The sequence below is a fragment of the Dysidea avara genome, chromosome 9, assembly GCF_963678975.1.
Source record: "Dysidea avara chromosome 9, odDysAvar1.4, whole genome shotgun sequence".
Lineage (NCBI taxonomy): Eukaryota > Metazoa > Porifera > Demospongiae > Dictyoceratida > Dysideidae > Dysidea > Dysidea avara.
Window position 1 is genome coordinate 4,703,902 of NC_089280.1, and position 21,393 is coordinate 4,725,294.

At 35.9% G+C, this 21,393-nt stretch overlaps 2 protein-coding genes across 2 annotated transcripts; one reads left to right on the plus strand and one right to left on the minus strand.

The window, feature by feature from the left end:
* The first annotated feature begins 7,794 nt into the window (after positions 1 to 7,794).
* LOC136265539 (uncharacterized) lies at positions 7,795 to 11,520 on the plus strand. Its single transcript, XM_066060410.1, has 7 exons — positions 7,795 to 7,880; positions 8,367 to 8,482; positions 10,008 to 10,052; positions 10,663 to 10,748; positions 10,810 to 10,889; positions 11,147 to 11,293; positions 11,346 to 11,520. The coding sequence occupies exons 2-7, from the start codon at positions 8,375 to 8,377 to the stop codon at positions 11,417 to 11,419; spliced, it is 540 nt and encodes a 179-aa protein (XP_065916482.1). The 5' UTR covers positions 7,795 to 7,880; positions 8,367 to 8,374; the 3' UTR covers positions 11,420 to 11,520.
* A 2,463-nt stretch (positions 11,521 to 13,983) lies between these two features.
* On the minus strand, positions 13,984 to 19,847 carry LOC136266122 (uncharacterized). The gene is made up of 8 exons (XM_066061088.1): positions 18,766 to 19,847; positions 18,650 to 18,695; positions 18,375 to 18,578; positions 14,678 to 14,753; positions 14,584 to 14,627; positions 14,378 to 14,530; positions 14,190 to 14,318; positions 13,984 to 14,136 (listed from the first exon to the last, which is right to left on the minus strand). The coding sequence occupies exons 1-8, from the start codon at positions 19,272 to 19,274 to the stop codon at positions 14,023 to 14,025; spliced, it is 1,275 nt and encodes a 424-aa protein (XP_065917160.1). The 5' UTR covers positions 19,275 to 19,847; the 3' UTR covers positions 13,984 to 14,022.
* Between the last annotated feature and the right edge of the window lie 1,546 nt (positions 19,848 to 21,393).

Consider the following 21,393-nt stretch of genomic DNA (forward strand, 5'->3'; position numbering starts at 1 on the left):
CAAGATCAAGCTTATCTCACAGCTCTCTCTCTCACTTATCTGGTGCTAGTAGTGGGTGGCCGAATGCTTAAGGCTATTCCCCAAGTTTCTTATGCTCTGGCTATATATTCCTGAGTCTGAATTTATTTTTGGCCTTCGTTTCCACTATCCCCACTATGCATGTGCCTTGCTTCTATTGACCAATTTTGCAATCACATTCTAGAATGTTCCCATGGTCCCATCAGAATCACCATGATGCTTTGATATTGTCTGTCATGCTCTGTCCCAGGAGTTTTAAAGGAACAATGCATTTCTTGTGAGGACTATTCCCATCCAGGCGATGTGTACCACCCTGATTTTCAATATGGTACTTTGATTTATCAGTTTGTAGCACTACCAAATCCTCTCACATTTCTTACTCTTCTAGTGCTTGGGTTGCTACTGCAGCTGGGCAGTTAGTTTAGGATCAGAGATGCTGTAGAGGAGACAGGGTGTGATTCTATTCCTCTTGTAGTAGAAACATTTGGTGTTTGGTCACCCTTTGCTCTTCGTACTCTGCATACCATCGTTTATCGCATGACTGCCAGAAGTGGTACTTCAACCAAACAAGCCCAGAAAAATTTGTTGCAACAGCTTTTGGTTTTGTTATGGACAAATAACACACATATGATACTAAGATACTGGACTGTGCAGTGCGAAGACACTGATTTCTCTTTCTCCAAGCTCCAGCTGTAATTAAGTTGAATTAGGGTAATTTATATATATATATTTTGAATTTATGTTATCTTCGTTTTAGTTAGTCGTACATATTGGTGCCAAGTTAGTTTTAATTTTGGGTGCTTCCTTCAATATTAAAAAAAAAAACTTTAGGGTAGTCAAACTAGTTAGCACCACTCTGGAGATGAACAAAATGGCATAATTCAATTCTTTTTAAAAATACTTTATTGTCTCCTTTTGACTTCACGTTTTCCAGTAGACTTATGCTTCTTCCAAATTAACTTCTAAGGCTTCTTTTGTGGTTGGGGGCTTTCTAAGGTGGTGTTCAGGTGAGTGTTCTATTAGGATTTTAACGATATATATAGGCAACCTCTATTGTGAACCACTACTGTGGTTCATGATATACAGGTTACACTTTGTTGTTACACCAGGCCAAGGCCAAGACTAGTGTTAATCATAAAATAAATTATGTTAAAGGTTACCACATAGCTATGTTCTATCCTACAAACAATGGAATATTCTTTGACTTTAAAGTGTTTATGAAATGCAGATATTATACTGTACACATGCACATGACCAGAATTATGTTATGCAATGCATAGCAATGTATTATGTACACTTTAATAAAATTTGTGTATGGTTGATTGAGATAGAAATTTATGTACACACATACACCACTAGTAACTATATGTGTTTATAACAGTCTATAAGTACTAGTAGTAGTATGGGTAGCAGTGAAATTTGGGATAAATACCAGGAGTGTTGCATTGAAATTTCCATTTTCAATGCAAAGCTCATGGTATTTATCCCAAATTTTAATTTCCAAGCAACACTGCACTCATGGCATTTATCCCAAATTTCACTGCTACCCATGCTATTCTGAGTTAATACCATACTTGTACTTTGGTTGCCAAGTAACAGTTGTTAGGATCTGGTTGTTATGGCTGAAATGGAGAATCAAATCAAAATAGCTCATAGCGACCGTTGCTAGGCAACCACCAATGTGGTAACCTTACATAGAGACCGTTTCTAAGGTAATAAACATTTTGGGCCATAGCAACCATACCTTAGCAACCGATACTCTAGCCAATGAAATTACGATTACAACTTTTCACTGCTACCAGTGAATTTGGGACTTTTGTATGGGCAGTGAAACAGATATGGATTATATTAATTGTGTAATTACATGTATATACTACTTCGTTAATAACTTCAGAGTGCAATTGCATGTGATGTTAGCCTATACTGCATGTGTTTTCATGTATTTAGACTTTTGTCAAAATGGAACACCACTGTCATCTGCCAGGATTGATACCCCAACAAGAATTATTAAGCTAAGAGGTTATTTATAAATAGCTAATGAAGTGTCAACACCATGTATATAATATTCAGGGCTAGGGTGGTATTCTAAGTTCAGATTCTGTGAGCTACACATGTGCACATGCAGGTAGCAACATGGACGGATTTTTATATCATAATGAGTACTGCATACAAACATATAAAATGGCTAAAGTGTGGTTTTAATGTTACAGTACATATACCTTATAACTTATGTAGCAAACAGTTAACTACTGCATCTCATGCAAATTGTAATGATCTTAAAGCACATGCATGACTTGTATGTCATAATGCATGCATTCATGTAATACAGTTTGCTATTGTAATATGGACTGTCATAAACTTAACTTTTTATCTAGATAATGTATACTGGATTACATCACAGTAACACCATGTGAAGGACAATCACCCCTGACAATCAAACATACTTTGCTGATTTAAAGACAAATTTGAATATTTTTTGTATTGGCTTTGAATTGTTTAATTATATACAGTAAATACTATTAGACAGTGTTCATTGTTGTACATACATGTAAAAGATATTACAAATCATGGTGACCGGATTTGCGAAAAGGGGTCTTCCACACACATCCAATTTTATGAACTTGGGGAGACCATAACTCTAACATATAAACCTGAAATTTTCTCCATCCATTAAGCTATGGTGGTACTCATGTCTGACCTAATTTCAATTCTATAGCTTGTACCAATCTTACATTATTGATCATCAAAGTTGGTAAATTGGATGAGTGTGGAACACTCCTTTTCGCAAATCTGGTCACTAATAACTTAGTACAATCTCAGTTTTTTCAAAGGGCTACAAAGTTGCATGGTCTGTCAAGAACTTTTACAAAAGGATTTATTTTACTTACAGTTGCTGTATACATGCTGGAAATGCATGAAGTGGTGTATGGTGTGTTATAGTAAAATACAGGTTTGTTTATATTTGGGATGCACCCATCAGCCCAAAAACATAGAATTCATTGAAAAGCTACGTATCATACCACCTATATATTGATGGTGTAAAATCTTTATGTGCTGTTCAGAGCATATAATATAGCTTCAGAGTTTATAGACCTATTCTGGTTAACCACTCAGTTTGTAACATAATGTGTGTGTACAAACACATATATAGTAGAAAATTACATATCATATAAAGCTGCATATATAAATACATAACATTTTATAATAATTCAGATTTACCTGTATGGCCACTTTGTTTATTATAATGGTGCATCATGCTGCATAGTAATAGACTGTTATGTTGTATAGACTGTTATGTTGTATAGACTTCACCAGCTTTATACTCACAGATTTATGGGATTTATGGTCATATCAGTGCATTTATAAACAATGTTTCCCATAAAGTCTCTAGCCTCATGTTTCAATTGGTCAGTGGCATTACAAGGTGCCAGAGTATTCTCAATGTGTCTAGAAATCCACTTGTGAAAAGCAGCCTGAGCAAGGCAGTGGCATGGCTAGTGGTGCAAATGTGTAGTGTATTGGTGTGGCTATCCATTCATGGTGAAAGCTGAACTTCACTGGTGTGTGCATAGATCATTGATTATCAAAAATTTGGTCACTTATGTTGATTCCTAAAAGCACATGTATGGCGCACACAGTGTATGTAACAATACCAACAAAACTATTGTGTGAACTTCATATGCATCATTCATAGTCGAATCTGAGAGGAGACCAAGGGAAACTTTGTCCCTGATCACATTTTTTCAAATTCTGAGACTGAGTGGATGTAAGCAGGCTGTGTGCAGTCCTCCCTGGCCTATCTCTTGCCCACCTTGGACTTATTGGACAATATTGAACAGGTTGGAAATTATTCACACTGTATTGAAGAATAGAAAACCAACGAGTAAATAGAGATAACATGGTATAAACTGTGCACCATGAAGAAACTGAGACAAACATGTTAGAATTTTTGTCAAGATCAAAATGCAGTCATTACTCTAATAGAGCAGTTAATATTACAATATGTAACAAAACTAGTATTGCCCTCAACTTGATTTCAAAAAACACCGAATGTACTAAACCATCAAACTAGAAAACTAATTTCCTCATGCTTTTCAAAGCACACAGTTAAATAACCATCAAAATTGATCTCAGATTCAAACATTTCCTATATAGAAATATCCAACTAGAATCTTAGAATGTGAGTGTCCTTCATTCATCAAAGTGAAGAGTATTGCTTGTGTAGAGTTTCATAACTTCCATTCTTCTTCTTCTAGTGGTTATTAATAAAAACTATTTTTTCCTGACACTTCTGGCCCCCCTAACATTGTCTCCTAGATCTACCTATGTATACATTCATTCATAAAGGTTCTCCATGGTGTGAGTATGCATGGCTACCTGTATCAGAGTACTTAATACTATCTTCATGGAAATGTAAAAAATGTACTAGGGCAAAGTACCCACACCCATAGCAAGATCCACACAAGTGTCTGTGAATTTCACTGTATTGTATAATCCCTTGAACCATATTCATACACTTGTAAATAACACTGCTGCAGGCTATCACAGCCTGAGCTCAAGACAAGATAATAACATTAGACACAGGCATTTATATATGAGGAAAAGTCAGGCATTCGCAGCTATACAGTAGAAAAGGAAATGTTGATCAGATTAATTTTTGTGCATTCATTTAATCTGATATGCACTTTATAATAATAATTGGAGTATGTCATCAACAAGGGAAGCAAATTGTACCTGACTAGTTTCTTTCATGCAGTTTTAGTGTTATAAAGTAGAATTGTTATTGTTATTAGAGCTTTACAGTGTCCAGCACTGAAGGTCTGATAGCAACAAGTATTACATGCATACAGAGTAGCTACATATTATTATTATTAGTCGTAAATGTACACTAGTCAAATATCCAGTAGAAGCACATAATACCATCACCTCTACATCTTACAGAACATATGTACTAAAATGCACACACGCATGCATATATGTATAATTCAGTTATTTAAACATTGTATGTACCTTCATTATAGAGTATTTAGGCCCAGACACAAAATGCAATAAACATGCATACATAGCTCGGATATGTACAAAAATATCCTTATCTTAAAATCTTCCACATGTTTTGCATTGATGACTTCGGTTGGTAAACTTTCCACATTTTAAAAGTTGAGGGAAAAAGTGCAAATAAACACTTATACAGGTGGACTTGTGTTTGTTTAAATATTTGTGAATGACTTATTGTTCTTGCAGTAACCATCAGCTGTAGCTTTTAAATATCCAGTATATATATTTCTGTAACAATTATGTATTTGGAATAATATTTCAAGAAGCTTTAATAAAGAACTGTGGCTACATAAAGGTATATAGAATTTCAACTGTGGTATGGCATGATGTTTGGTACAATGGTGAGGCAAAAATGCAGAGCACAAGAAGAGCTTAGAAATTTAATGGTTCAGTTTAAGCTCTTTTATCTCACTGTCTAGCAAAAAAAAAACTTTGATTGTTCTATTAGAGTATTTCAGTTGTTAATTTAATTAATTCTTACTTTAAAAACATAATTTTGACCACCTCTTACTAATTTTGCTTAACCTTGAGCCCCTTTATAATTTGCTCTTTGCATCTTTCCATAATTCCATTGTGTACACTTAAAATGTGGTTGTACCTGCACTACTAGTAAACATGCAGCAAAAAACAGAGTTGGGTGCTGAAGCATCCCCTACATCCTTCTCCTCTATTTATTATGCACATATTATGTTAGGCAGCATAAAATGGGACTGTACAAAAGCGTCATGTGATATAGGTACATGTATTTCAGTTAGCAGAACACTTATAGTCACATCTACTCCACTGCATGTATATGTGTGTTACGGTATGCTAGTCAATTGGATCAAGCATTGTACATATATGTGTGCTAACCAATTCAATTATTATTATTATTAAACTATTCTTTTAAGTCACAGCATATATGGTATCAGATAAACACTATAGAGATACTTGTCAATAAATTGAATGACTGTACGTATAGAAATACTTGAATGTCTATGTACTCAGTATTTCTATGTACTCAATATAAGTTACGCATTATACCTGTACTAATGCAATGGCTTTCCCATTTAGTTTAACTTGATAAAAGACCAGCCAGGCTAAACTTATACTATCCTATTAGCTCAATCAATGATTCAATGGGCATTTTCAATATGCCAAATAATTATAAAGTTAAAGCTAAGCTTAAAGACATAATTAAAGTTATCTATACACTTTAAATATCTATTATGTATAAGCCCATTTTGCACCTAATTAAGCTTCCTGGTGGATAGGTAGTTAATAACCCTATACCCACATGATTCAGTATGCCTACCTGAAGCTGGAACCTCCCATAAACTATCAAACCACTTTCTAATTTTTTTATTTGGGTACCAACATCCTCCAAAGACTATACCAAAACCCTAGGGGTGGAGGGTAAAAATCTATATGGTGTGTGTAACTTATGAATGAATGAATGATTTGTGATAATGTGTTACAGTAATTGCTGAAAGTGTGATTTTAATTAATGAGTACATGAATATGTAAGTTACTATAACTTTTGGAAATATGGCACCACAAGGAAGCACTAATGTCATAGGCCATAGGCATTTGATAAGTGCGTGCATTAAGGGAACAATATGCACATGTATGTGATGCAAGTTTATGATATGTGTGTGTGTGTGTGCGTGTGTGTGTGTGTGTGTATTACTGAAGTGCTACAGATGTAAGTTTATAATGTGTATCAAGATATTTGTAAAAGCATACTTTGTAACAAGGAAATAATTATATTATTGCAAAAAGATATGGCACATATACTGCGTGATGTGGTGCACGTTTCACATGCAGGAAATACTTTATTTCATAAGAATAATATCATATTACAAGAAATGTATAAGTGCAATAGTTTGCACTATTATTGATGTAGAACTGTAGCTAAGACTTTCAGGTGTACACGGAAATAATAATCTGATAATGAACAAAATAATTTAAATCTATTTAATTTTTGCATTTCATATGGTTAGCTCACAAGGAAATAAATGCACATGGTCATACTACATGTACATGCATGCGTAACTATGTAATTCTACACTGATAATGGTTAGAATGACAGATATGTATAGTCAATGCAAGAGTACATGAATACATAATATAGACACATCTTGCTTACTCTATAACAATGATGACAGCATTTGTCCATTAGACTGGCTGTTCATATATAGCTTGCTGTTTGCTTTAACTCAAAAGTTTAGTTTACTGTTAACAAGATCTTATAGTTGTTATACGGCTTGCATGATGTTGATTATAATCTGTGTGTAGTTACAATGTATGTAGTATGTACCTATGAACTGTATCCTGCGTGCCAGCCAATATTACATATTCAAAATAATAAATGGTTCTTTGTGTACCCAGCTGATATATATAGTTATTATGTACATGCAGTAATTAGTTATAAGTACGTATGGGATACCATATTGTGTAATAAAGATTAAACCAAATGTGCAAATGTTATGGCACCATAAATTGAAGATGATGCCTCAGGGTACATATCAGTAAGTAAATCAATAATGAGACTGTGACGTAGCTCTCTGTGCATGTTGAAGATGCATCCTCTCAACTGTATGTATGATGAAACAGCTAATAAAAATATTTCACAAGATGACTTAGCAACAGCATATACTTGTACATTATAAAAAGAAGAATAGCTATTTGTAAGAGACACAGTGTGATAGCAGTTGAAGATAGTTTTGCTAGAATTAAATAGCAAAACTTGCTGGCTTTTGGTTGACACAAGCTGCAGCAACTTGAGCTACAAGTGGATTGTTGGACAGAACTTGCATCGATAACTGGTAATTTTATAAACTATATATATGCTAGCAAGGATAATACTAATACCATGTATACATAATAATACATACATTGTTACAGTAATATTAACCACAACACATGTACCATGTGACTGGTCAGTCCTAATGTCACATTCGACAACTCAAATGTTTATGACCCATGCAAATAGAACATTTCAAGCTGTTGTTCAGTATTACAATCATTAGTCACTACACACCTCAAATTACATCAACTACTATGGAATATATTATCCAACAAGAATATTGCTATTATTATTACTTATCTGATTTGTCAAAGAGACAGGGTGACACCAAAAGGCAGAGCCTGTACAAGGATGTTTCCCTAGAAGATACAAAACTAAAAACAGAGGGGATAAATACAGAGAAAAACACAGCTACAAAACCAAGAAAGAATGCTATAATGACATTAGGACTGATTTTCCAAAATCCAGTCACATATTTGTAATTAATATGTCAATGATCTTACAGGACACATCATGGCTAGTAAACCACTTTGCTGCCCTCATATTACAGCAGGAGTGTCAGCAGAACAATGGGTATCCAAATACCATTATAAGACTGGTGATAAGTTCAGAAGCTGTAAGGTCAGTGTGCAATATATCTAGTGCATCTTGAAATTGCAGATATACATATACCATGATGATGTGCACCAGTGTACAAAGTTCTACTTTGGATTCTAGTATGAATTGATTCACTTAGTATCTTAGTGATGTTAAATTTCAGGAGTGGCTCCAGGGAGGTTTCTGACACTGGTCAAGTAATTAAAACTGCTGTGCACATGACTGAAATGCCACATTAAAAGTTTATTCTCTTATACAATACTTGGCCATACCTTAACAATAGTAGAACAGTACATGTGTTTGGGTGTAAAATTTGACCATCGTTTTGGAACCCATACATAGGTAGGCTACCTCAAACAAGTTAGTAGGATTCATTAAAAAATCTCCAAAGCTGCACAAAACATTCTCAAAAATTAAGTTACAAGCAATTCATCATACCAACTTGAGAATACTGTGGGATCCCTACCACCAGAAAATTGAGATGATGCAGCACAGAGCTGCATGTTTTGTAAACCTTGGAGAAAAAACACAAGACAGTATCACATCAATGCTTGCATGTAAATCACTGTTGTCTCTAAATCAAAAGTATGTAACACTATTATATAAATCTCTAATGACCTACCATCCTTACCTGACAATCCAACTCCCCTATCTGCAACAAGATCAAATCTTAATTACAAAATTTTACATTACCACACATCAGTCAGTTCTTAGAAGTACATCTTTCCAAGAACAGTGGAGCAAGAGTTGAACTAAGCCAAACCAAACCAATTTAAGGATTATTTCTTTGAACATTTTAGTGTATAATTTGTATGCCCTCTAATTATAATAATATAAGTAAAGATACAAAAGGTTCTGATTGAAATACTTCAATAGAGCAGTCAACTACCCTAATAGAACATTCTTAAAAATTGTAAGGAGCTACTTAATTTATCTGCAACAACACAATGAAAATTATCTAAAATCCTCTCATGCATAAAATCTGAAAAAAATTGCTGGAGGACATGCTATGTCTGTTGCATTTAAACTTCACACTGCCCCACCCCCTTTCTGTCCCATTGCCCTGATACTGAACCAGCTAGCATATGTCAATAAATTCTCAATAATATTATGTGTCAGCTTTTGATGAAAATTGCTGCTACATTTAATTCAGACTACAGATTATTTAAAAATTTCCAAAGGAAGCACGTTCCTCCAACAGCAACCCTCATGCTTCATTTAGCATGTTTTGCTTACTAGGAAGAGTACCCTACACACCAAAATACCATAATACTCACAACACTCACACCAGTTGGACATTTTTTGGTGTGCAGGGCATACTTAATTTTTACTGTGGGAAAACGGTCACCAAATTAAGTTTCTGGAGCCGCAGAGCCTAAGAATTTCTTCTACTGAAATATTGTATACATCAACTACAACTATAACTTATAAGAATATGTATAGGCATACAAAAGATTTCACAATAAATTGTAGAAGTATTATGTTTTATGTAAGTAGTATAAGACTATTATTTGATTCATTGTTGAAAACATTTTTCCTGATATTTTAGTGTGACCACAACTGTGCAGCCATCTGCTTGAAATGTGGTGATAAGGTTTGTGTTGTTATGTATGCATGTCATAGATGTTAAAATTTTTAAATTATGGCTTTATAGCTACTGTGACAGTACATGGTTCTGTTCATGTGCAAAAACACATATAAACACAGTACATGGTGGTGGACCATGCCTGATAGATGTGCGACTCAAGCATTGTATAATCATAAGATTATTCATTGCTGTATGAAAGAATAGGAATACAAATAAATGTATTGTAGGTGTCTGCTTGAGATTATATGAAAATTTATATTTGGAGCTTGTGCTAAGAGATTATACTGATCCAATAGAATTGAGTACTTTAGATAAAGCACTTTCAAATTACAAGTGCATGCGTAGAAAAAATATAGCTACTGAGGTAGCTATGTAGGAAAAATAGATGCTGGAAAATTAAGGTAAATTATAACAAAACATAATATGTATACGCATTATATGAACATAACACTGAAGGTTATACATTGACACATGCAAATTTTGTCTACATACACTACAATCAGTAAATGCAAGACCCCCAATAATATGCGCCTATACACAAGTGTATTTTTTACATATCTAATTAGGTTACACATTGATTTGTAGCAGTGAAGAGATACCGTATTCCATTTTGTAGTACTGCAAATCAATGTTCCAAAGTTTACATGGTAGACATCACACCTGTCATAAGATTGTTTTGCTGATGAATGACATGGAACCATGGTAGGTTGCATTATAAACATTATACGGTAGCCAACCATATAATATATTATGCTGTCTTTAGGTGCTTTGAGTGCAACAATTCTCCTATTGATAACACTGGCCGCCTTAATAAAGCAGTATCACAGCTAAAATCAGTTAAATGTAAGATATTAATGCATAATTAGAAAATTTAATATATCATTGGGGCATGTCTGAGTCAGTGTGCCACCATGTGGATTTATACTTATAACAAAACTTCATTAATAGGACTAGCTATAATGAGTCTTTATGATAACTGGATAATATTTTCCTATTATGGTATATATAGCTACTAAAAATGGAGTGCCTGAGTTCATAAGTACATAATTGTGACATGCATGATAATTTTTGGTATCATTATGAATTTGTACACAATTTAGATTTTTGTCGATCAAGTTCACCATTGTTTACACAACCAATTGCAACTGCGAAGTCCAATTTTATGCCTCTTCAGAAGCTCAATGACATGCGACAGCCAATAAAGGGTGATACGTTATCACAAATAAAAAGAACAATTAAGCTCAAAGGTATAGATTTTTGCATAACAGATTACATTTGAACAATTATATTTCCTTGCAGATAATCTCTTTTTGGTATGCACAATCAACCTTCACAACTATGAAGTTGTCTCTAACATCAAGTTTACTGATTAAGAAACTGGACATCACCATATAGTTAGCATTCCACATACACATGCTTTGCAACTATTACCATTGTGCAGTACATGAATATACCATTTTGCCAAATGTACTCTGAACAGACAAAATATTTTTAAACTATAATATTGTTGTGAAAAATAATGATGCAGGTATTTTAACCACATATACTACCTATAATATCACTAACATATAAGTCACTACATCATCATGTTAACCTGCTCAATCATACTCCAGCACTTTACCATATATTCTCCCAATTTCATAAAGACAACAGAAAAATAATAGTGTTGTTATAAGTACCAACTCAGGCAGCCAATCATGCAAATGAGCTGCCTGAAATAGTTAAACTGTAATATGGTCCACACTGTGTATACATAGAGCTACTTAAAAGTTCTTCCCCCTTGGGTGACAGTGTATATACAATTGCATAAAGTGTTATCGCTGTGACAACCCATGCAGTAAAGATACACACTGTAGTATCAATTTGGTTTCATAACTATCTTGAAAAGCACTTGCATTGGTTGTTTTCAAAAGTAACCATTCATCAAACATGCAGTTGTAAGTATTAGCATATAATAAGGTCGTTCCAGACCTGAGTAGGAATTTCTAATTATCCAGCTGTATTGACCCATAGCTATCAAAAAGTAGGAGCTGTGATAATTATTTTATAACACAGAATAATGGACATTGTATAAGTATACTCCTCTATCACAATTTCTAATAAGTATTAATTGTAACTGTATATGTAGTTACATGTACACTTGTAGTTATACATGACTATTGAAAAAAAATTAACATACAGTATAGCATGCTCACGTATGCAACAGTAGAAAAGTAGAAATACATGACCAAACTTTGGAAAATCACCATTATGGGCACATTCAACACATTATTTAGTTCTGAAACACAGTATTGTAAGTTAAGTTATGGGTAGAATAAACCATAGATAGCTACCATGAAGTACAAGAAAAAATTAGAAATATATTTGAAAAGTATTTCTGCTATTAACAGCAACATGCTATAGTTTCAAAAATTCTGCTTGTTTTAGGCATGACAATAAGGGTGATTTTCCAAAATTCAGTCACATAATTATGTGTCCTTATGCTATATTGCACATTCAGTTATAAAAATCGGTGTAAACAAACAAGACAAATAGTTATCAAAGTGAGAAGATTTTGCACTTTCCAATTCTTGTTGTCACTAACTTAGAACTGTACATGTTAACTATTCTCTTTGGAGGATGAAAGTCACCATGATGGATAGGGAGCCAAAGCAATGTATCAAGTTGCCATCTTTATCAATGATAACATGTGTCGGTAACCAAGATAAAGCTGTATATGTCAGTATATGGATCACTAAGCTCTGGCCCTGTTCAGGTCTTTTAGTACCATGCACTTGCCATCCATTGTAAATGTGTAAATACAGTTTTGGACTTAGGGACCCGCCGATTATGTTGGCATAATTAATCATAATAGGTGCCTGAAAGCATTGAGCATAGTGCTAGCATAATAGGAAAAATATTTGGGCCATACTACAAATCCTTGGCGGTCAAAATAATTATCACAGAAAAAGATCGATATACTCTAATACTGTAATAGAACAATCAGGCAGTTGACTGTTCTATTAGAGTATATCGATCTTTTGTCACACTGATGCATTTTAAGAGTAAGGATGTGTTTCAGCCACTTATTATGTGCCCATAACTGCAAATTTATTAGCTAAACATGGGAAATGAGGTATAAAGCTTGAGCATAATAGGTAAAATTTTGAGCATAATAGGCGGGTCCCTATACACTATTACTCACTCATTTTGTCCTGCCACACTATTAAAAATGGTGTTAGGGTCCTGCTGTAACCTCAAGTCTAAATTATTTTTACGGGAGTTCCTGTGCCACCCCCGGAAAACGGGTCTGTGATGACGAGACTAAACAGTGTAAGTTTGTCATTGCTAGTTAGTCATGACCTTTAGTCTGCATGCAATGCACCTTATAATATGTACTAGTTTAAAAATCCACAAAAGTTTATTTATTTGTTATCTAATTCATCCAAATCCAAATAGAAAGGGGTGGCACCAAAAGGCTAGGCCTGCACGAGGGTGCTTCCCCAAAATGTTACACACATACGTATACATATAAATTACTATAGCATACAAAAAAAAATTATAACTGCACAGAGATCATGTACAAAAAGCAAGAAAACACAAAAGTTTGGCTGTATGACATATAAAATTTTGAATGGAGCAGTATTAGTACATAAAGAATATTTTTTTACAATGAACACCAGTTACAGTACTAGATCTAATGGATTTAAGATTTATAAGAAATTTAATAAGACTTCAACACGACGCTTTGCCTTTTCACAGAGAATAATCAATAACTGGAATTCCTTACCCTATGAAATTGCCACTTCTCCCAATGTACTAAGTTTTAAGACTAATTTAGATCATTTTTTGTATAATCAACGTTTTTCATTTGTATGATTTAATTGAGATTGGTTTTATAAGACTCTGTCTTCTTTTTGACCAATTATACATAATAATAATAATAATAATAGTATGGACAGAAATCAATACTATAGTGTCAGGTGTGTACACATGTTCATGAACAGCATCCTCTAGTCAATGAGCTTGCAGAATGATACCGGTAATCAACGATAACGTTTTCTACAGGAACAACACAAGTCTTTGGCACCTCAGGGCCTTGTTCCAACACCTATGAAAAACAGTTCCATGTACTGTGGTCACTTATACACAAAGTAGCAATACCTTCTTTACCATGGCTTTCACTGCTTTATCCATTCCATCAAATTTCTTAGCTGAACACTTGAAGTATCCAGCAAAGCCAAAAGTTTGACAAAAATTTTCAACATTAATGTCAGAATGGCCCATATCACACTAACAAGGAATGCAAATATATGCAAATGCATATACTAAAGCTGAATATATAATTATACCTTGTTGGCAAGAACAAAAACAGGGATAGGGTCACCATTTCTTTGCCGTACCATAAAATCAATTATTTCTTTCCACTCTGGGACACGATTCAGCGTTTCTGGTTTACAACAGTCATACACTATGAAAGCTGCCGAAGAGTTTTTAAAAAATGACTATGTACATGTGGAGGAATACAACAAAGATAAAATACAAAACTGTGGCTTACCCGACTCAATGACTTTCGTCGATCATGCACAAATCTTTCTTGGCCTATACCAAAAGTACTATATCAAAAGATAATAACAGTGACCACCTCTTACCAGCAGTGTCCCAGAAGTTGATGCGACAGTCTTTGTCCATAAAACTAACTGTACAAGAATGAAAATCCTGTCCTTTCTAAATATATAGTCAAGGCAACAAGGTATACATACGTTACATGCATACTGCACCAAACATCATCCATTGCATGCAACATGAGTGGCTGCATGCATGGCATGCATGGACATTATCAACGGACGAGGTTAAATATGTACTTTAAGAATGCACAACTGAAATAGTTGTTATATATTAAAAGTAGTAACAATTTTGTCACTTGAGGCATATGACATATTAAACTGTACAGAGACCACATGGGCTACATAGTACAAACCAGTTAAATCAAGAAAATAGTGATTTATATATGACCGTCTCAGCAAAAACCCACCTATAGTTTACACATGCATGTCACAGAAAAGAAACGAGATTACACATGCTACAAAGAAAGAATATACAAGTTTTAATCGAGCCATTGCTCAAGGAAGAAATTCTCAAATATATGCACCATCTGATTCACACCTACTCAAAAACCTAATATAGTACATGATCATGAAAATGCATGCACAATAGGGTTGAAATGGGTGCACATTATGATCCAGGTCACAGGTTAATGGTCTCACTAGATTATATTGATGAAGCAGATGGCAATGTAAGTGTATGCACTCATTAGGTTTCAGCCTATCACTTTAACAAATTGATTAAATGTAACAAGCCATATAGCATATAGTGCTTGAGCCCCTTTTGCCATCTAGGTGGTACTTGATTAGACATGTTCTTTCTCAAATTCATAAATGCCAACCCAAAGAATAATGAACTGGGGACTGAGTCCAAAAGCATGTAAATTTAAATCATGAGCAAAAACATTGTCAATAAAGCAGTAAGAAATGCATGTTTGTGTGTTGGAGCCATGCATGCACACTATCACCAGTGTTGGGGAAATTACTTTTTAAAAGTAATTCATTATATTACATATTACTTGCAACTGAACTATTTAGCTAGAATAAAGTAACTATAATAATATTAGTTTGTGTCCACAGCCTTAAGCTGTCACGTGTGCAACTACCACCTTATCACATGACATGAATGTGTTGTTGGACAATGTGTAAATCTTGCTTATAAGTAAGAAGCTGGTGACTAAGCTTCATTCAGTAGGGTTCGTTGTGGCTAGGCCGGCGGCGTTACTCAGTGGATTACAAATGATGATTAGTAACTTTGTTACTTGTGGTAATAATCAAGACACATGGTAGTGTGCCATGCGGCCCAAGAAGCCGGCATGCCACACCTTGAGTATATTGACAGGAAGAAAGAAAATGCGATTTTCACACCTATGTAGTTCTGTGATCCCTTATCCGATTGGAACCGAATTTGCTACAGAGGTGCCAGCCAGGTAGGGGAGTCTACATACCAAATTTGAAGAAAATCACTCCAGACAGTTCCGAGGTACAAGTGACCAAACTTTCATTTTAATTTCTTCATTTCGCACACTTTGCAAAATCTACCATAAAACACTAACATGTGCTCCAATCAGGCTGAAATGTGTTACACTTAAAGGGCTCACTACAGCGGATCTCAGTACCAAGTTTGGTAAGAATCCAATCAACATTCACGGAGTTATGACTGATTATTTGCATAAAATAAGGTAGAAGGTCTGTTACACCCACAGGGTAAACCGCTTGAAGGGATGAGCTGAAAATTGCTATGTAGATGGAGTAACTATCGTAGGAGTGCCTTTTTGTGGTTTGAAAGGAATCCAGTTAAAGGCCATCGAGATATGATACAAAACCCAACCTGTGTCACAATTACACGATCTATTTTAATGAATTTTAAAAAACATTAGTTTTCACGCCTACCAGGCAAACCACTTAGAACAATGAGCTGAAAATCGACATGCAGCTGGAATAATCATCATAAAATGTCCTTGCAGTAGTACAGAAAAATCGGATTACAAACCACTTATGATTTGACAGCAAACTACGTGTAGCAAAAGCGAGATCGAGATACTCTAATAGAACAGTAACCCTAATAAAACATTCAAATGCCAAGATACTTTAATAGAACAGTCACCATGTAGCTACAGATAAATCGCTCTAGCGATTCAGACCATTACAAGTCACCCTGTAGGGAGATCAGCTTGAAATCAATTCACCCTGTATAGAGAGTTCAGCCACAAGCAAATCACCTAGTACAGAGTTCAGCTACAAGCAATTTAGTCACCCTGTAGAGAGCTCAGCTAGAAACAAGTCACCCTGTAGAGAGATCAGTTAAAAACAAATCACCCTGTAGAGAGTTCAGCTAGAAAAAACTCACCCTGTAGAGAGATTGGCTACAAACAAGTCACCTTGTAAAGAGTTCAGCTACAAACAAATCACCCTAGTGATATCAGAAAAAATAATTCACCCTGTAGAAAGATCAGCTGTACAAACAAGTCACCCTGTAGAGACTTTAGCTACAAACAACATCACCTTGTAGAGAGTTCAGTTACAAACAAATCACCCTGTAAAAGTTCAACTACAAACAGATATCCCTGTAGAGAGTTCAGCTAGAAACAAGCCACCCGTAGAGAGAATCCTGTAGAGAGTTCAGCTGCAAGCAAATCACCCTGTAGAGAGTTCAGCTACATTTCAAGTCAGAGATCAGCTGCAAACAAGTTATCCTGTAGGGAATAATTTGCATGTAATAAATATATACTATATATGTAGCTATATATCATTTGTATATTTACTGAAAAATATATAAATACAAAAAGAAGTGCATGATATCTAATCCAAAACAGCCAAGCTGTAAAAAAGAGTGCGGCCCCCTATGGTAAAAAGATGTGAAGTCCAAGGTGGCGGCCAAAAAATGGCTGTGATGGTAGGTTAATGGCAAAAAATTTAATAAAGACAATTCAGGTGAATTTGGTGCAGCTTTTTGGGGTTGCACTTTTTTTACAGCTTGACTGTTTTGGACTAGATATTACTTAATATAACACTTGTTACTTTCATTTTTAGGTAATGAGTTACATTTGTAAATAAAGTAACTTGAGTTATTTTATAGCATGTTTCGTTATATTGCTTAATTACCACAAAAGTAATAATTATTACATAACATAAGTAACGCACACTGACTATCACCAATCATTGATGTGTAAAAGGCACTACGTACATGAATAGGCTTATACCATTTGCTTTTGCAGTCTCAACCTTTACTATAAAATGCAGGTCCAAATCTAAAATGTAGTACTTGACAAACGTCTTAGTTATAATCAAACAGTGGGTCTTAAAAACCCAGGTCAATGGGTAATGCTGGTGCATGAGTATACCCATCTCAGGGGCGGATCCAGAGTTTGGAAAGAGGAGGGGCACCTTGCTGAAAAACAGTTGAAGACCAAAAAAACTTGCTGAAAACCAGTTGAAGACCAAAAAAAAAAAGATCACAACAATAATAGCTAGTTATCCTTTCCAACTATATCATGTCTGTTATGTAAAATAAAATCCTATTTATAGCTTCATAGGTAAGCTACACTGCCTCATGAACATTGTGACTGCTTTATTAGAGTAATTGACTGCTCTATTAGAGTATCTCGATCTTGTATGCAATTTCTTGAAAGGGGGGGGGAGGCATTTGCCCCAAATGCCCCATCCTGGATCCGCCATTGCATCTTCAACCCTCAACATGCATGCATCTATAAAAATTAATTTATTTTTTATAGCTTAAGGATACCGTTTCTTCATAGGTAAAACAAAAATCCTTGTAAATATAGCTTTTTAGCAAAGAAGTCTTGCCAGTATGAGGCTCTCCAACTATAATCACTTTCAGTGTGCTAATTTGTTCATCTTTCAATTGCACACTTGACTTCTTAACGAGTGGCATATGTCCTCCAATTACCATTGGAGATTCTGAGGGTGAATCAGTCGAGCTTGAACTCTGTATACAAATGACCAGATTATACATGTTGACAACATAATAATATTATTATCGCTGCTAATCATACTTACTTTCCTTTTCCTTTGAATTCTTCCTACCGTGGCATTAGCTCTTGGTCTGAATTGTGAAGGTACCAGTACATGATGCGAGTTAACCGACTGAACAACATAGGCAGCTAGCTACTGACCTGAATTGGCGAGCAGTCCCGTCACTTTTTGGTTCGCCGCTCGACGAGTCCTCCATATCATCTTTGTTAGTAGCATGTTCTTTGTCTATTTCGCTGTCCGAGCATCGACTACGCAAGCACTGGTGTCGGCGTGGTGTAAACAATGGCGAAGACACTTCTCCACTCCGTGTACTGGACAGGGACAGAGATCGAGATTGTGGGCTATCATCTCTTACAGGTACCTTCAGAAACGTTACAACCCTTTGTTGTGTTGTTTCTTCGCTCAGCGTTCTAAAAATATGAGCATGTGTGCTCTGAACAGGTAACAGTGACTCTAACGAAGAGGTGCTCTGACTTCTAGGCCTTCCTCGGCTCTGGGCCGAGGCCGAGGCCCCTGAAGGAGTAGATGGTTCTTGTGGACGCGAGTGTGGACGCTCAGTGACTTTCACTTGTTGATTATGATTATGATTATGATTATGATTACTGAAAACACAGTTACAAACTGATATGTTCAGGTAAGGAAAAAACATTACAAATCACATAGATGAGAGTCAGTTATAATTTATCTAAAAATACTTGTAGAGATTGGGATTCTATTGTGTCAGTTGGTAAATTGTTCCAATCGCGGATAGATTTGGGGTAATAGCTGAATTTATAATGATCTGTTCTAGCAAACGGAATCTCAAAATGGAAGGGGTGGTGGTGGCGGGTGGGATATGTGGTGTTGGTGAAATAATTTGGGACTGTTAAGACTGATGAGGAGTAAACAATGTTGTAGAATACTTTTAATCTAGTCACGTATCGTCGGTGTTGAAGTGATGGCCATTGTAGATCTGCTAACATAGATGTAACACTACTGTTATATCGGTAGTCTGACTTGACCCAACGAGCAGCACGTCGTTGTACCATTTCTATACTTTGTATCTCCTTCTGCAAGTAGGGGTCCCATACTGCCGATCCATACTCCAACAGTGGTCTCACTATACTGGTGTAGGCTAAACATTTAGTTTCTGCAGAACATCTATAAAGGTTACGTTTAACTAAGTTTAGCATCCTTGTTGCTTTAGAGATAACTTGATTGATATGAGGTGTAAATGACATTTTTGAGTCTAAGAGACATTTTTGATCATAGGTTACGTCTGTTCCTTCACTTTCCGCCATCGACAATTTGAAGATCGAAGTGGCTATATTTCCGGGCCCGTAACGTAGGACTATTTTTGTTTTGTTTTTTTGCTATATTTACGGCATTCCTAAGTGCGCATGTGCAAGCATCTCGTGACTTAGTCGGTCACGGTGTAGTCTCGTGCCCAGACCCCACCCACTGCGTTGAGTAGGGTCTGGTGACATTCGCAGGAGATTTGGGCCCTACGCCATTTTTCTTTTCTAACCAATCGGACGTCTTGATTCAGGTACAACGCGATTTGATAGGCTGGAACTAGGAAAATGGCCGACTACAGCTATGGATACAAATACGTAAACAATATGGCGGCAGGCCCAAAAACATAGCGTAAGTCACCAGTGGGTGGGGTCTGGGCACGAGACTAGTCACGGTGCAAATATTTATTTAGACGGTCGTTTGTTGTGTAACTCGAGTATCAAACACACTAGTTGTATGAAGGTAAGTTTTTGGGTGAGTTCGAGGCGAGCTAGGGTTGGAGCGAGCGTCCCGGCGAATCCGGACCAACCCTAGTCTGTCGTAGGCCGTAGCCGACCCGCGCGTAGCTGGTGACAGCCGCATTCAGTACCTGTGCCAGCCTTACGAAAAACTGATGCGTCCAATCAGATCGCTTAGTGACCAATTAACAACATTCTATGACATTATTTCCGATTAGGCCACTCCAAATAAATTTTCTGTTTCCCGTCCTGGACTCAAGCATATTTGCATGCGAGAGGGCGGTCCATTTCCATTATTTCATTATAAGCTTTTCAAGCCATTATTTGCCTGGCATAACCATGAAAATCTGTATAAAAGCATGCTTAAGCTTGTTCCTTCCTTTTTAAGTTGCAAAAATAGCACAAACGTGAAGTTTGTGCCGACTTGATAGCACTTCTGACACGTGAGCTGACATGGTTTCAAGTGAGCCTGTCAGTATGCAACAATAACCGGAAAATGATGGAAGAATACGGAATAATTGCATTCCATCTGCACAGGTACTGAATGCGGCTGTCACCAGACCCTCGCGCTACGCGCGCGGGTCGGCTACGCCAGACTAGGCCAACCCTAGCTCGCTTTTTTTTAAAAATAGCAATGACCGGCTACAGCCAAAAAATGTAACAAACGTCACGAGATGCTTGCACATGGGCACTTAGAAATGCCGTAAATATAGCAAAAAATCCTACGTTGCGCGGGCCCGTAAATATAGCCACTTCTTTTGACGAATTCATCGCTTTCAGAATGCTGAAGCTGTAACGTTATACTATGCTTTTATAGTATGAAAACATAACTGTGGGAAATCCCAGGGACTCCCCGTGTGACATGCTTTTATGGCTTATAACAAATTCTCTAGCTAATTATGGCAAACAACTTTCATGGTATGGAGCGATACATATTATTTTACAGCATACAGAATTACAATTATACATGGAATGGTAGCTACGTAGCTACAGGTATGCTGAAGGTCCACTGGCAACCTGTGCCAGTGGCCTAAA

What these genes read in the sequence shown, in the direction of transcription:
- LOC136265539 (XM_066060410.1), top strand. Translation starts at nt 8,375, where the DNA reads ATGGCTAGTAAACCACTTTGCTGCCCTCATATTACAGCAGGAGTGTCA. An exon ending in ATAAGTTCAGAAGCTGTAAG is followed by an intron (nt 8,483 to 10,007) that starts GTCAGTGTGCAA and finishes CTGATATTTTAG; the next exon opens with TGTGACCACAACTGTGCAGC. An exon ending in AAGAACAATTAAGCTCAAAG is followed by an intron (nt 11,294 to 11,345) that starts GTATAGATTTTT and finishes ATTTCCTTGCAG; the next exon opens with ATAATCTCTTTTTGGTATGC.
- LOC136266122 (XM_066061088.1), bottom strand. Translation starts at nt 19,274, where the DNA reads ATGTTTTTTCCTTACCTGAACATATCAGTTTGTAACTGTGTTTTCAGT. An exon ending in GAATTCAAAGGAAAAGGAAA is followed by an intron (nt 18,579 to 18,649) that starts GTAAGTATGATT and finishes ATTTGTATACAG; the next exon opens with AGTTCAAGCTCGACTGATTC. An exon ending in GTTTTACCTATGAAGAAACG is followed by an intron (nt 14,754 to 18,374) that starts GTATCCTTAAGC and finishes CTATATATTTAG; the next exon opens with AAAGGACAGGATTTTCATTC.